Below are 16,151 nucleotides of genomic sequence, written 5' to 3' on the forward strand. Positions count from 1 at the left end.
CCAGATAATCTTTAAAAACAATGAGTTACTGGATCGCTTCCCTGAATAACCTGCATGTAAATGGTAGCTTTAGACATGCATTCAGTGTTAATGTGATATTATAGATTTGTCCATGAAGTACTGATTTTATGTTCATATGATAAATGTAAATGTTTGTCATGGCCTCACATTTATATATGACCCCTGTACAGGCCAGTCCATAGGCAAGGATTTATTAATATCCAGTTTTCCATAGTAATTTTTCATACAGAAACGTTCTAACTAGAAAAAGGGGCAAAAACACAGTTGACCTAGTAGCACAAGAATTTATCTTCAATGAATAGGGCCTTTAATTATATTCTAGTGCTGCTGTATGCATAATACTGTAAAACTGCTGAAGAGTAGAGTAAGTAATTTCAGTATGAATTTATTAAATCAATTAGATTTACAGAAGTGATTTGAAACATAGTACCGCAATATTGGGTACACCAAGTATATAAAAATCTAAAGTAGTTGCATGCAAGGGTGGTATCGTTTCTAACGGGAATCTGTCTTGGTTATAACAGTAAAAATAATTGATTCTACGTGTCGTGAAAAGCTTATTCTGTAAGTTATTCTTTCCCTAATAGCACCTCAGAGGTAGGGCCATATCATTTTAGTTTGCCTGGGACTCTCTGGACCTAGTAAAGGATTTCATAAACTGGTGAGAATTTATAACACCAGTTCAAACTGATCAGTTTTTCTCCTCACAAGACAAGCAATATATACTAGATTAAATATATCCAAAAAGTTAGTCATATTTTGTATTATTAAATCTCACATATATGTTGCACTTACTTTTCCACCTCATGTACATTATTTGCGGAGGTAATATTAGAAAAGTAAATCAATATGAGTTTGCACAAAAGGTAGTTTCATGTGCCATGCAGCAGCTAAAGGAAAGGAGAGCAAACAGCCTAACAAGGAGTATGCTGAAGTGCTTAATAGCTATCTTAGGCCTGGTCTACACTACGAGTTTATGTCGGATTTAGCAGCATTAAATCGAATTAAGCCTGCACCCATCCACACAAGAAAGCCATTTTTTCAACATAAAGGGCTCTTAAAACCGATTTCTGTACTCCTCCTCAACTAGGGGATTAGCGCTGAAATCGACATCACCGTTTTGAATTAGGGTTAGTGTGGACGCAGTTCGAAGGTATTGGCCTCCGGGAGCTATCCCACAGTGCACTGTTGTGACTGCTCTGGACAGCACTCTGAACGCGAATGCACTGGCTAGGTGTACAGGAAAAGCCCCAGGAACTTTTGAATGTCATTTCCTGTTTGGCCAGGCAAGCTCATCAGCACAGGTGACCATGCAGAGCTCATCAGCAGAGGTAACCATGAAGTCCCAGAATCGAAAAAGAGCTCCAGCATGGACCGAACGGGAGGTACTGGATCTGATCGCTGTATGGGGAGGGGAATCCATGCTATCAGAACTACGTTCCAAAAGGCAAAATGCCAAAACATTTTAAAAAAATCTCAGAGGGACAGAGGCTACATCAGGGACGCAACACAGTGCTGTGTGAAACTTAAGGAGCTCAGACAAGCGTACCAGAAAACCAAAGAATCAAACGGATGCTCCGGGACAGAGTCCCAGACATGCCACTTCTATGCTGAGCTGCATGCAATTCTGGGGGGGGGGTTGGGGTGGGGCGCCACCACTACCCCACCCCTGTCCGTGGACTCCGATGATGGGGTACTCTCTGCCATGCCTGAGGATTTTGCAGATGGGGAAGATGAGGAGGACGACGATGAGCATGGGGAGAGCACACAGCACACCGTTCTCCCCAACAGCCAGGATCTTTTTATCACACTGACTGAAATACCCTCCCAACCCAACGAAGCTGGAGAAGGGACCTCTGGTGAGTGTACCTTTTTAAATATAATACATGTTATAAAAGCAAGCATTTTTTTAATGATTAAGTAGCCCTGAGGACTTGGGATGAATTAATGGCCAGTACTGCTACTGGAAAAGTCTGTTAATGTGTCTGGGGATGGCGTGGAAATCCTCCAGTATCTCCATGAAGCTCTCCTGGAGGTACTCTAAAAGCCTTTGCAGAAGATTTCTGGGGAGAGCAGCCTTATTCCGTCCTCCATGGTAGGACACTTTACCACACCATGCTAGTAGCAAGTAATCTGGTATCATTGCATGAGAAAGCGTGGCAGCATATGGTCCTGGTGTTTTCTGGCATTGAAGCAACATCCGTTCTTTATCTTTCTGTGTTATCCTCAGGAGAGTGATATCGTTCATGGTAACCTGGTTGAAATAGGGGAATTTAATTAAGAGAATATTCAGAGGTGCCCATTGCTACTGGGCTGTTTGCCTGTGGCTGAAAAGAAATCCTCCCTGCAGTTAGCCACGTGGGGGGCACTGGCGCTGAGCTATTCGTGTTTGGCTAGCAGGAATCGTCCCTGATACCAGCCAGGTGGTGGGGGAGAGGAAAAGCGATCATCCCAGAGAATTGGATGGGGGGAGGGGGTTAGTTTGGTTTCTGCTGCTGCACGTTAACAGGAAAACCGTAGCACTAAATGGCCAACTCAACGGGCTTTGCTTGGTATGGGAAAGGAGGGCGCTGCTGTTATGAAGGTTGCAGAAACTGAAAGTTTTGCTTACCATGGCTGCCTGCAAGCTGAATTCTGTTGCCTGGCACTGCGTGTGTGATCTCTAACACCAAAGCCGCAGGCACTCAATATAAGATGCAAAATGCAACCTTGTACCAAAATCACATGTGCTATGTAATGTGAATAGTATTGTTTACCGTGAAAGAGTATAGCCATTGTTCTGTAAAATGTATTTTTTTAAATACTTCACTCCCTTTTTTTCCTCCAGCAGCTGCAAATGTTTCAAGCCTCCCTCCTCCGTCCCAAAGGCTATCTCAGATAAGGCGGCGAAAAAAATGCACGTGCGATGAAATGTTCTCTGAGCTCATGCAGTCATCCGGCACTAACAAAGCTGTGTGGAGGGACCCAATAGCAGAGTACAGGACAGTGGCCGATGAATGTGAGGAGAGGTGGTGGCAGGAAGATCAGAGGAGGCATGAGGCAACGCTGGGGTTACTGCAGGATCAAATGGACGTGATTCAGCGTCTGGTGGAGGTTCATGAACAGCAGCCGCTGCAGCTCCTGCTTAACCACCCTCCCTCCTTCCCAAGTTCCATTGCCTTCTCACCCAGACACCCAAGAACGCAGAGGGGGGAGGCTCCAGGCACCCAACTACTCCACCCCAGTGGACAGCCCAAGCAACAGAAGGCTGTCATTCAACAAGTTTTAAAGTGGCCTTTTCCTTCCCTCCTACCCTCCTCCCCAACCCCACCTGGGCTACCTTGTGAGTTATCTCCCTATTTTTGTAATCAATTAATAAAGAATAATGTTTTTTAAAAGATAGTGACTTTATTTCTTTGCAAGCAAGTTGTGATCAAAGGCGGGAGGGCGGGTGGCTTATAGGGAATTAGAGTCAACCAAAGGGTGGGGGGGTTCATCAAGGAGAAACAAACAAAAGTGTCACACAGTACCCTGGGCAGTCATGAAACTGGTTTTCAAAGCTTCTCTGATGCGCACCGCGCCCTTCTGTGCTCTTCTAACCGCCCTGTTGTCTGGCTGTGCGTATTCAGTGGCCAGGCGATTTGCATCAACCTTCCACCCCACCATAAACGTCCCCCCCTTACTCTCACAGAGATTGTGGAGCACACAGCAAGCTGCAATAACAATGGGAATATTGGTTTTGCTGAGGTCTGAGCGAGTCAGTAAACTGCACCAGCGACCCTTTAAATGTCCAAATGCATACTCTACCACCATTCTGCACTTGCTCAGCCTATAGTTGAACAGCTCCTTACTACTGTCCAGGGTGCCTGTGTACGGCTTCAGGAGCCAGGGCATTAAGGGGTAGACTGGGTCCCCAAGGATAATTATAGGCATTTCAACATCCCCAACAGTTATTTTCTGGTCTGGGAAGTAAATCCCTTCCGGCAGCCCATTTAAACAGACCAGAGTTTCTGAAGACGTGAGCGTCATGAACCTTTCCCAACCATCCCACGTTGATGTTGGTGAAATGGCCCTTGTGATCTACCAGTGCTTGCAGCACCAATGAAAAGTACCCCTTGTGGTTTATGTACTGGCTGCCCTGGTGGTCCGGACCCAAGATAGGGATATGCATTCCATCTATAGCCCTACCACAGTTAGGGAATCCCATTGCAGCAAAGCTATCTAGTATGACCTGCATATTTCCCAGAGTCACTACCTTTGATAGAAACAGCTCAATGATTGCACTGGTTACTTGCATCACAGCAACCCCCCAGAGTAGATTTGCCCACTCCAAATTGATTACCAACTGATTGGTAGCTGTCTGGCATTGCAAGCTTCCACAGGGCTGTTGCCACTCGCTTGTGAACTGTGAGGGCTGCTCTCATCTTGGTATTCTTGTGCTTCAGGGCAGGGGAAAGCAAGTCACAAAGTTCCATGAAAGTGTCCTTACACATGCGAAAGTTTTGGAGCCACTGGGAATCATCCAGACCTGCAACACTATGTGGTCCCACCAGTCTGTGCTTGTTTCCCCGGCCCAGAATTGGTGTTCCAGGGCATGAGCCTTCCCCATTAACACCATGATCTCCAAATTGCGGGGGAACGCAGTTTTAGAGAAAAGGGTGTTCATGTCCTCATCACCGCGCTTCCGTTACTTCCTTGCCTAGTTTTTCAGGTGCTGGTTCTACATAAACTGCACAATAATGCGCGAGGTGTTTACAATGGTCATAACTGCTGCGGTGAGCTGAACGGGTTCCATGCTTGCTGTGCTATGGAGTCTGCTCCTGCTCAGGCAATCCAGGGAAAAGGCAGGAAAATGATTGTTTGCCGTTGCTCTGACGGAGGGAGGGGCAACCAACAACATGTCTTACAGGGTTGGCTCACAGGGAATTAAAATCAACAAAGGGGGTGGCTTTGCGAGAAACAGAATGGCCCCCTCAAGGATAGAACTCAAAACTGGGTTTAGCAGGCCATTGATTTCATGGAGGGAGGGGGAGAAAATGAATACAAAACAAATCTGGTCTATTTCTTGTTTTGATCCACTTCATCTGTCTTTATACATCTTGCTGGCAGCAGACTGTGCAGTACGACCACTAGCCGTCGTCATCTCCTGGGTGCTCGGCAGAAGACAGTGCAGTATGACTGCTGGCCATCGTCATCTCCTGGCTGCTCATTAAAAGACGGTGCAGTAGGACTGCCAGTAGCACTGAGTCGCCATGAGACGAAACTTAAAAGAGTAATGACCTGGCTGAGTCACTCCCATGTTTCCCCAGGCGCCCCGACCTCATCAAGCTCGGTTAAAAGAGCACCCTGGAATACGTCGATGACAGCTACTAGTCATACTGCACTGTCTGCTGCCAAAAGGCAATAAGCTGCTGCTGTGTAGCAGTGCAGTACCGCGTCTGCCAGCACTCAGGAGACATACGGTGACAGTTAGCTGAGCAGGCTCCATACTTGCCATGTTATGGCGTCCGCACGGGTAACCCAGGAAAAAAGGCACGAAATGATTGCCTGCCGTTGCTTTCACGGAGGGAGGGAGGAAAGGGGGGCCTGACGATATGTACCCAGAACCACCCGCAACAATGTTTTAGCCCCATAAGGCATTGGGATTTCTACCCAGAATTCAAATGGGCAGCATGGAGTGTGGGAACTGTGGGATAGCTACCCACAGTGCAACACTCCAGAAGTCGACGGTTGCCTCGGTACTGTGGACGCACTCCGCCGACTACCTGCACTTAGTGCATTTGTGTGGGGACACACACAATCGACTGTATAAAAACGCTTTCTACAAAACCGACTTCTATAAATTTGACCTAATTTCATAGTGTAGACAAGGCCTTACAATAGTCTCTGGAAATATAACATTACTTCTATATTTATAGTTTGCGAGGGTGGGAGGGAAGTCACAAGGCTGTTCAGAAAGTAACACAATAAAGATTACCTAGATATCTTAATGTTTTATTCAAATAAGTAGGATCTGATGAAGTTTACCTTAAGGTACACAAGGGAATAGGTATAGTAGTACAGGAATCACAGTAGTTAATTTTATTCATGGGGCAGTCAGGAAGGTCTCAGAACACTTTTACAGGCAAACGTTATTGTATCTTTTTGAAGATGTACAGAAATTAGAAGTGTTTGTACAGTCTACACAAAAGGATACAAGTGGAGGTATACTTCCTAAGGGGTTTTTAGGACCTGAGGGAGCCATTTATGGAAGTGAGGTAAAACAAATTCTAGTCTTAAAGCATTTCTGTTCATAAATGGTAGAAATATGCTGAAAACCAGATCTCTGCTTATTTTAGACTTCCTGGTATAATGTTCTCCTTGGGGCATTAGAAAAGATGATGAAAAATGTAAACACAAATACTGGGCTAATTTGCTATGTTCAGGTCTCTGCACATTCTGAATGCACAACCCTAAATAAAACTGATAGAGAATTACAAACAATAGCATTTACCTTCAGTGTCTGATAAATTGCTAAGATAACTAATAAAACTGTCATTTTGAAATTATTTAGATTCTAGGGGAAAGTTGAGGTGAGGCATGTGTGAATGCATACAGTTGGTTTCATCAAGACAAAACAAAATCCAATACATCTTTCTTTGATATGATATCTAGCTTAGAGTAGATAAAGGAAATGGAGTGGGGTTTCAACAAGTCACTGTCACTGGGGAAATTAGAGCGATATAAATGAGATTTTACTAGTACACATGTATACAGAATTGGATTAAATTGGATTAAAAGTGCATAGATTATGATGGTTAAATATCAAGTGGGAAGAAGTGTTGATGTGCTGCTTGAATTCTTCTGGGTCCCATACTAAGTGGTGCTGATGGTGGTTGTGGCTGTTTTTAAATTTATTATTATTGACCAGTTGGGGGATGAAGTAGAGAGTGTTCTAATGAAGTGATAGGAAATACTGTGAAAGCTAGTTTTAAAGATACAATGTGATATTAGTAAAATAAAGTGGGCAAAAAGGGTATCTTATAAATGTAGAGTGTTTTACATGGGAATGAATGATGACGTATATACACTGTTATTTAAGAATACCGTTAAGGTAATACCACCCAAGAAGGGGAGAATATGAGAAAGACAAAGAATATAATGGGTTGCTTTACCAGGAATACCATATGTAAAACAAGCAGAGTAATTATTTCTCTCTAGTCATAACGGGTTAAGCCTGAGATGGAACAATATGTTCAGTTTTTTGCACCAGGGTTTAGGCAAATTTAAGTGAGTTCAAACTATTCCTGATTTTTCCAAGAGAACTGGGCATGTTCCTTGGGGTAGAGAAATATGGCAGAGGGAAGGCCATGATATAATTGACTGTTCCTTCTAAAGGGAATTTTCTTATGTCCTGAATTTTTTGCCACTTGCAGCAAAACACACTGTCAAGGTTCCTTCCCCACTCTGAACTCTAGGGTACAGATGAGGGGACCTGCATGAGAAACCCCCTAAGCTTATTTTTACTAGCTTAGGTTAAAACTTCCCCAAGGTACAAACTATTTTTCCTTTTGTCCCTGGACTTTTTTTGCTGCCACCACCAAGCATCTAACAAATATAACAAGGAAAGAGCCCACTTGGAAACGTCTTTTCCCCCAAAATCCCCCCAAGCCCTACATCACCTTTCCTGGGGAAGGCTGGATAAAAATCTTCACCAATTTGCATCGGTGAACATAGACCCAAACCCTTGGATCTTAAGAACAATGAAAAAGCAATCAGGTTCGTAAAAGAAGAATTTTAATTGAAGAAAAAATAAAAGAATCACCTCTGTAAAATCAGGATGGTAAATACTTTACAGGGTAATCAGATTCAAAACATAGAGAATCCCTCAAGGCAAAACCTTAAGTTACAAAAATACTCAAAAACAGGAATATACATTCCATTCACCACAACTTATTTGATCAGCCATTTAAACAAAACAGAATCTAACACATATCTAACTAGATTGCGTATTAACCCTTTACAGGAGTTCTAACCTGCATTCCTGCTCTGGTCCCGGCAAAAGAAAAAAAAAAAACACAGGCAGAGAGAACCCTTTGTTCCCCCCCAACCCCCAGCTTTGAAAGTATCTTGTCTCCTCATTGGTCATTTTGGTCAGGTGACAGCGAGGTTATCTTTAGCTTCTCAACCCTTTACAGGTGAAAGGGTTTTTTTTCCTCTGGCCAGGAGGGATTTAAAGGTGGTTAGCCTTCCCTTTATATTTATGACACACACATTTTGCCTTTTTGCTTAGTGTGTGAATTTGTTAAATGCTGTGCTCTCTGTGTATTCTACTATTCTTTGCTGGGATGACAGCTTCAATAAGATTAGGGTGAACTTGGAGATGGTACCCAATTTATTCTACTTCTTTCTTTAAAACATCATGTACTCTTGTTGTGCATTTTCCTGCTCGGTGCTTCTTTTTGAACCATGGTTGATGTCTTCAACTAACTTTCAGATAAATAGATTTGCTTATAGTGTCCACACCTGTTGTACTTTAATCAACTTGTTTCCATGTCAGAATAACTTTTCTTGCCCAAGTCCCCTGTTGAACCCAGCTGAAGTGTAACAAGGCTATCAGTATGGTGTAATCAAGCCAGACCCAGTTATAGAAGTGTAGTTCTTCTATAGCCATTGTCATACCATGTATTATTATTTGTGTGCAAACCAGATTCTCTTTGAAAAATAGCCCAATCATATTGATTATAACTGTAGATTATTATAACTGTAGATGGAGTGCCTATAATTATAATGGGGTAGAGGTTGCTCAAAAGACTTTTTTTTAAAAAAGCTCCCAAACTCCAGCAATTATTTCTCAGGTAACCTTTTGGCAGATTTATTCAACCTCTGCTCATGCCTTTTTCCTTTCTTTCTGTTTCCATTGTTACTACTACAAAGCTGTAGTTGGCTGTTTTGATGCTGACTTTATTCATGCCCAGTTCCAACTTCTAAAGTTAGGTGCTTTTATTTTCAAAAATCACAATTTCTTGTGCATGAATAAACCTTGTGCTCACCACATCAGTCTTGTGAAAGTAATACAGTGCATTTATTAAAGAGCCAGATTTAAGTTACCCCAGTGTAAAGCTGGAGTAACCTCACAACTGTTATAGAGGTCAGAATTTGGTCCAAAGTTAGTCAGAATGTAAAGGGGCAAAAAGAGAATAAATTATAATAATAAAAAAGTTATTTACCACAATTATCTGCTGGTAGAGGAGGGGACAACTGTAATGAAGCCAAAAGAATGCTGCCCTCCTACCATCCTCTCCACTGGAGCTATGTCTGTAAAATTTCTGAAATCTGATTGATATGGTGATATTGTATTATAAAAAACTGTCATGTCATGAATGTATATATGTATGTGGATCCACCCCTATACTAATAAACCCAGAAAAAGATACGAACCACAGAGATACAAGAGAAGGTGCTTAGGCCTCAATGACCCTATTCAGGTGAGCTGCCCTTAGAAAACCAATTTAGCTGACTCCTCGGAAAGGTGGGAGGAATGTAGGAGTAGTGGAAACTTGCCAGGAACAGAACGAGACCAGTGACCAGGAGGGGTTTAAACCAAGGAACATATAGGAATAGGGGACCCAGACAGGTAGATGCAGCATGGGGCAGGAGAAAGAAAGAAAGTTCACAGAAACTGGGTAAGAAGCTCCAGGAGGAAGAGGTCACATGCCATCTAGCAGCCTTATGGGGCAGGAGTTTCTAATAGCTTTTCAGAGCCAGGTGGGCCCCAGGATTCTGGACAACCCAAGGGACTTAGACCTCAGCCAAGGAATGCCTTGAAACAGTGAGGGAGGGACATGCCTTTAGTATTTATTGTTTTGTATGATTTGTACACTCGTGCATGGTATGATTAAACATAAAGGTGTTAGAATCTGTGTATGAGTGTGTGTTAACTGCTTCACAACTGCTTTTTGCCCCGAGAAAGCTGAACTATAAACCAGAAGCTTCACACCTTCTGGGTAGAGACAGCTATGTTCAAGTAACTGGAATATATAGGGGGTCAGTGCTGGTGGTAGGGCTTATTGCAGGTGGGCTGAGGAGCCCCATTTCTGAGGAGGGGTATCAGACTGAGAGTCAGGGCCCAGGAAATATGCCAGAGAGGCTAAGTAAGGAACCAGCTTGCTGAGGCTTTAGAAGCGTCACACAAATGAGGAGATACAATGCATAGCAATCCTAGTGGGTGGGCAAGAGTGAGCACTTGCTAGGGTCTCTCATACACCCTCTCTGGGGTGGAGAAGCTTTGTCTGGACCATCCAGGGAAAGAAAACCCTTCTCCCGTTTAAGGATTGCCCCACCCACCTTTTTTTAGTGGATGTTAGAAATAATCCAGTATGGATACAAAATCCACTTCCACTCCATGACAACTACCTGTTCCCCATCTCTTTTTCTCAGAGGCCCCTCTCATAAAAAGGGGGTAAGATACTATCACAGCCAATAAAACATCTTTCCCTTTGGCCTCTTTACAACACCAACTGTTCCCCAAATGCCTGGTGGACAGCATGCCTTAGACACAAGTGAAATACTTGCCTATGTGTAGCTGGCTGCTTCAGGATTGCAGTGGAAAATGTGGGAAAAGAACCTGTTTAGGCAAGAGTACATTCATTCTCAGCCACTCCGTTGGGAAGTGTTGGCTTTCTGAGATTGGTGCTTGGATCATCCAATCTATCTTGTGACTATTTAAGATCTTATAACATTCAAAGTCTACTAAAATATACTGATACTTGTTCTGCTTTTGCACAGTGGACTATCTCAACCGGTCAGTATCCTCAAGTCACTTTGTGTTTGTCTACAGAACAAGATTGATGGTTTTAAATCACTATAGCTGATACCTCAGTTATACCATTTTAGCCAGTGAGAATTACGTTTTCACATTTTTGGGGAGGGAAATGGAAAAATAAAGGTGTTGAGAGCAATGGAAAGAAAGTAGCTTCTTAAAAGCATTATCTGACATTGCTTTGTATTTTTTAACATTCAGGGTTCATTGGAAGAAGTTTAGTGAACAAAACAACAAGAACCTTTATTTGATCATTACCTCCTTATATTGCATTCTAGTCACTAGCTGTTTGGCCTTTTATCTACAGCTCAGACTTTGGATGGCTTCCAGTTACATCTGCACACAAAGTTAGAAACCAGTGGTTTTAGATATCTGAGGTAAAAATGAAGGCAACTGTGTAAAACACCAAACAGAAACAGCAGCTGATTGTACATGCCACTAAAGGACGCCTAGAAATCAACTGTAACATTCATGCCCTGAGAACAGACATATTTTGTGGGGCTCTAGGAAAGCAATAATACTAGTCACCAACCTCAGAAATGGTATATTTTAATCAAGAATATGACATAGCTGATCTTGGAGTCCTGCTGTCTGTGTGAGTGGATTCCCGTACTTAAAAAAGATGCCTTTTCATCTCTGGCACCACAACGAGTCTGAATAAGGATAGGCTAACCTGGCACCTACTTGCTAGCATCCCCACAAACCCACGTGTCTCTCCTTGGTGGCCACCACCTCTAACAGAAGCTGGGAGCCTGCGGAGCCCTGCACTATTACCATGGGCATTGCAAGCGCAGGCTGCATAATCCTGCCGTATTTGCAGAGCCACAAGAGAAGCTGTGGGGAACGTGAGGATGCCTTGGAGGCTAGAGTGCTGTGGAAAGAAACAATTCAGGGTTGTTGGTGGCATTCACAGAGCAACTAGAGATGATGGAGCACCAGTTCGGGGCCTAAGAATCAACCATGGACTGGTGGGATCATACTGTCATGCAGGCTTGGGATGAAGAGCAGTGGGTGCAGAACTTTCAGATGTGCAAGGCCACATTCCTGGATCTACATGCCGAACTTGCCCTAGCCCTCCAGCACAAGGACATCAAAATCAGAGCCACATTGACAGAATAAAATTCTATTTTTTGGACCAAAATAATCTTTAACATGAACCAGGCAATTTGAAAAAAAAAGATTTAAAACTTAATACATTAAAGGAACAGAACTCATGAAGGGGAAAGAACAGTCATTTCCATTTCAGGTATATGTACACCAATTGTGGCTTTTGATGGGCTTTAAAAGGTGTCAGAGGGAAAAGGCTGAATTCACAATAATGGACAGCTGAATTCACAATAATGAGTAGGGCGGTCAGTATGGGGCAATGTGGGACAGCTGCTGGAGGACAGTAATGGATGACATAAGTAATGCAGTGTCTACACATTCACTGCATTGACCTAAGTATATCAACCATGACTCTACACCACTCATGAAGCTGGTGTTATTAAATCTGCACAGCGAGGCACTTATGTCAGCAAGAGCCAAATTAAGTGAAGACACATCCACAGCTAGGTTGATGTAAGCTGCCATGTGTCCACCTAACTGTGTAGTGTAGACCAGGCCTTACTCTTACAGGAATAAACTGGGAACCAGGGAGGCAGGAGAGTATAATAGTTGAAGCAGATGCTTAGGGCTTGTGGACTTTTTTAAAAAAACTATAAATGCTAATTACATTGAAATATTCATAGGACTTCTGATTTTCTGTTTTTACCAATAAACACCAATATAGCACCCCCAATAAGATAAGTTTAAAAAGAAAGAAAAAAAAGAAATGGGCATTTATCCAATAAATGCCAGAAAAACACAGAAAGTGCTTACTTGTATCTAAGGGCTTGTCTATAGGGAACATTAATGAAAACCATGAGGTTATGATTTCTGAAGTACACTAATGTGTTGCACATTAATTGGTCCATGTAGACCCTGCTAGTGTGCACCAAAGGTTACCTGGTGCATAAGAACATAAGAATGGCCATACTGGGTCAGACCAAAGGTCCATCAAGCCCAGCATCCTGTCGTCTGACAGTGGCCAATGGCAGGTGCCCCAAAGGGAATGAACAGACAGGTTATCATCAAGTGTTCCATGCCTTGTCACCCAATACCAGCTTCTGGCAAACGGAGGCTAGGGACACCATTCCTGCCCATCTTGGCTAATAGCCATTGATCGACCTGTCTTCCATGAATCTATTTAGCTCCCTTTTGAATCCCGTTATAGTATTGGCCTTCACAACACCCTCTGGCAAGGAGTTCCAGAGGTTGGCAGTGCGTTGCTTGAAAAAAATACTTTCTTCTGTTTGTTTTAAACCTGCTACCTGTTAATTTCATTTGGTGGCCCCTTGTTCTTGTATTATGAGAAGGAGTAAATAACACTTCCTTATTTACTTTCTCTGTACCACTCATGATTTTATAGACCTCTATCATATCCCCCCTTAGTGGCCTCTTTTTCTTTTAATGTAGTACTGTTTGAGACAGTACTACATTAAAACACACTAGGGAACGTTATCAAAAGATTACTTATTACAGTATATACGAGTGTAATGAGCAATTTATACAATATACATTACTCATTACAATGTATATGAAGAGAAAGCCCTCAAAAGCCCCGATTAACCTCAAAAATGAAATTAATAAACACCAAAAAACCAGAAGCTCTAAATGTTCAGTATAGATGATCAAATCAAAGACACTCAGATAGATGCCAGCTAGTGTCCTGAGTTTCAGTTGATGTTTCAAATTTCTTCACAATTTACTTAGGCTGCAATGTACTTCTACTTAAATTATAAGGTGTCCAGGGTAGGGACTGTCTTTCTTTTGTGTTTGTATTGTGCCTAGCACAATGGGGCTGGGGACTTCAGACACTACCACAATACAAATTAGTAAAAATAACAATAATCTCTTTATAATCAAGTTTCTTATTCCAAACAAGGTAGCTCTTATACTCACTGCTACTTTCAACTGTAAAACATTTTGTCTTGACTACACAAACTTTTTATTTCTAGTTGCATCTCTCTGCTATCACTTTCGTTTTCACTCTTAAGATTTTTGACCAAATGATTAATACTTTAGCACAGAGGATAGAGGTTAACTAGTTATGAAAATGTGTATTTAATTTAAGAGTTGGCAAGAGAAAACAGGTATGAACAGATTTATTTTACTTTTTAAAATGTTCCAGAAACAGATTAACTTTATTTTAATATTTGTTTCATCTACCTTGAAATAAGAACTGAAAGGGCTTTGATAAATGGATTGGAAGCTTCACCAGTTTAACTGTAACAACCTCTGTCTTTTGATAAAATGTCATGTAATTTTCCACAGCAATTCTCCTCAGACAGTCACAGACAGCCCTGACATTTCTCACAGCTCTCTACTGAAGGGACTATTTTCTTCCTCAGTGGCAGCATGTTACAGTTGCAATGCTGTGATAAAAAAACCCTGGGCCAGATTCTCAGCTGGTGTATATTTTTATAGCTCCATTGGTGTCAGTGGTGATATAAAGACAATTTACACCATCTGAAGATCTGCCCTCCCTATAGTTTTTGTGAAGTGATGTGAATAGGTCCTACACTTTAAGTTCACCTGAAAATGCAGAATTGTTCTTGTTAAAATAAATATTAACTGGAATATACTTAACCAGTTTTTTTGATAAGCAAGACTTTCAACAGCCAAAGCAGGCTCCCTGATAGAAAACTTCCTTTAAGAAGATTTCTAAGCTGTTTCAGTCCCCAGATGTGTTTCAGTATCTGAATGGTATTGTTTTTATTTAAAAGGAGCTCATTGATCTGCAGCATGCACACCACAAGCTAAACAAGCAGTTTCATGATAAAGTGGCGGAACTGATGCATGCAAACAAGAGAGTGGAACAACACGAGGCTGAGGTTAAGAAGCTGAGAAGTCGTGTGGAAGACCTAAAAAGAGGGCAAAACCAGGCAGAGGATAAGGTATTGAAACTTTTAATTTGTTAAAAGAATCTGATCTGTCACTTCCAGTTTATTCACATATTCAAGGGTATACTGTAAATGCATTTATATATTCATAGATTCATAGATATTTAGGTCAGAAGGGACCATTATGATCATCTAGTCTGACCTCATGCACAAAGCAGGCCACAGAATTTCACCCACCACTCCTGCAAAAAACCTCTCACCTATGTTGAGGAGTTATGTGTTTATTTATGCTTCTAGGACTGCAATCTTTGACATTAGACATGGAATTTGACTTCTTTAGTCCCTTTATCCATTGTCCTGCCAATATAAGATTATTTCTGAAGATTTTATATGTCTCTATAAATCTAATAACCCCCCAATTTATCTTTCTACTGAATATGCCAATTAGGATGTTATTAGACAATTTGGACAAAATGTGTGTGTGTGTGGGTAATATATACATATAAGAGGAGTTCATCGACTAATTTTTCAACATTCCTATGAGTACAGATTATTTTAAATCACAACAGCACAAAATTCTGCTGCTTTTGCCCAACACCTTCTATTGGGTACAAAACCCAGGTTAATCCTTTTCATTATCAATTACCCTTAAACATCTTAGACTACTTTAGATTCAGGATCATTGCTGATGGTTAATTGTATGCTTGCTGCAAAATATCCATTTCAGGGGCTGTTATTTAGACTTGTTTCATCCTCTCCCTCCCATCCCAAAAAAACTTCAACCATCACCACATGTGCTTTCCTCCTTGCCCTGATTACCTTTCAGTTTAAAAAAAAAAAAATCTAACCACTTTTTCATTCTGAAAATAACTTGGCTTCAAGATTTTTTTCCCCACTAGCCTGGAAAAGGGGATCCCTTACCTGAGAAAAGTGATGATTACAATTGGTTTATGGTACAGAGGTATCTTGCACTGCTGAAGTGACATAATTTCCCTGCTCACGTTGGGTACATTGATGCTGAAATAAAAGACCCGCAGCATGGCTGGGTCATGGCTGACCTGGGTCAGCTGACTTGGCCTCATGGAACTTGGGCTGCAGGCTATACAATTGCAATGTAGGTGTTTGGACTTGGGAGAGACCCTGGGCTGTAAGACTCTGCAAGTGGGGAGGGTCTTAGAGCCTGGGCTCCAGCCTGAGCCTGAATGTCGACACTGCAATTTTTAGACCAGCGGCCTGAGCCCTGTGAGTTTGAGTTAGCTGACCCAAGCTCTGAGATTCCCTGTTGCGGTTTTTTTATCATAGTGTAGATGTGCCCATTCTCCCTGAATGTTTTGTGATGGAGAAAAATGAATCTTCAGCCACCATTTGAAGCTCATTAAGCAGGAAAGAAAGTCTTCCTTTTGCACCCATGTGATATAGTGATACTG

General features: G+C 42.0%; 1 protein-coding gene across 1 annotated transcript in view; it reads left to right on the forward strand.

Annotated features, from left to right (window-relative positions):
- The window catches only part of CCDC102B (coiled-coil domain containing 102B), a 326,339-nt gene that overhangs the window by 200,771 nt on the left and 109,417 nt on the right, over positions 1-16,151 (forward strand). The window contains exon 7 of the mRNA XM_084622012.1: positions 14,608-14,778. Within this exon, the coding sequence (XP_084478138.1) occupies positions 14,608-14,778 (171 nt within the window). The remainder of the gene's footprint in view (positions 1-14,607; positions 14,779-16,151) is intronic.

The sequence above is a fragment of the Lepidochelys olivacea genome, assembly GCF_965140295.1.
Source record: "Lepidochelys olivacea isolate rLepOli2 genome assembly, chromosome: 2".
Classification (NCBI taxonomy): Eukaryota; Metazoa; Chordata; order Testudines; family Cheloniidae; genus Lepidochelys; species Lepidochelys olivacea.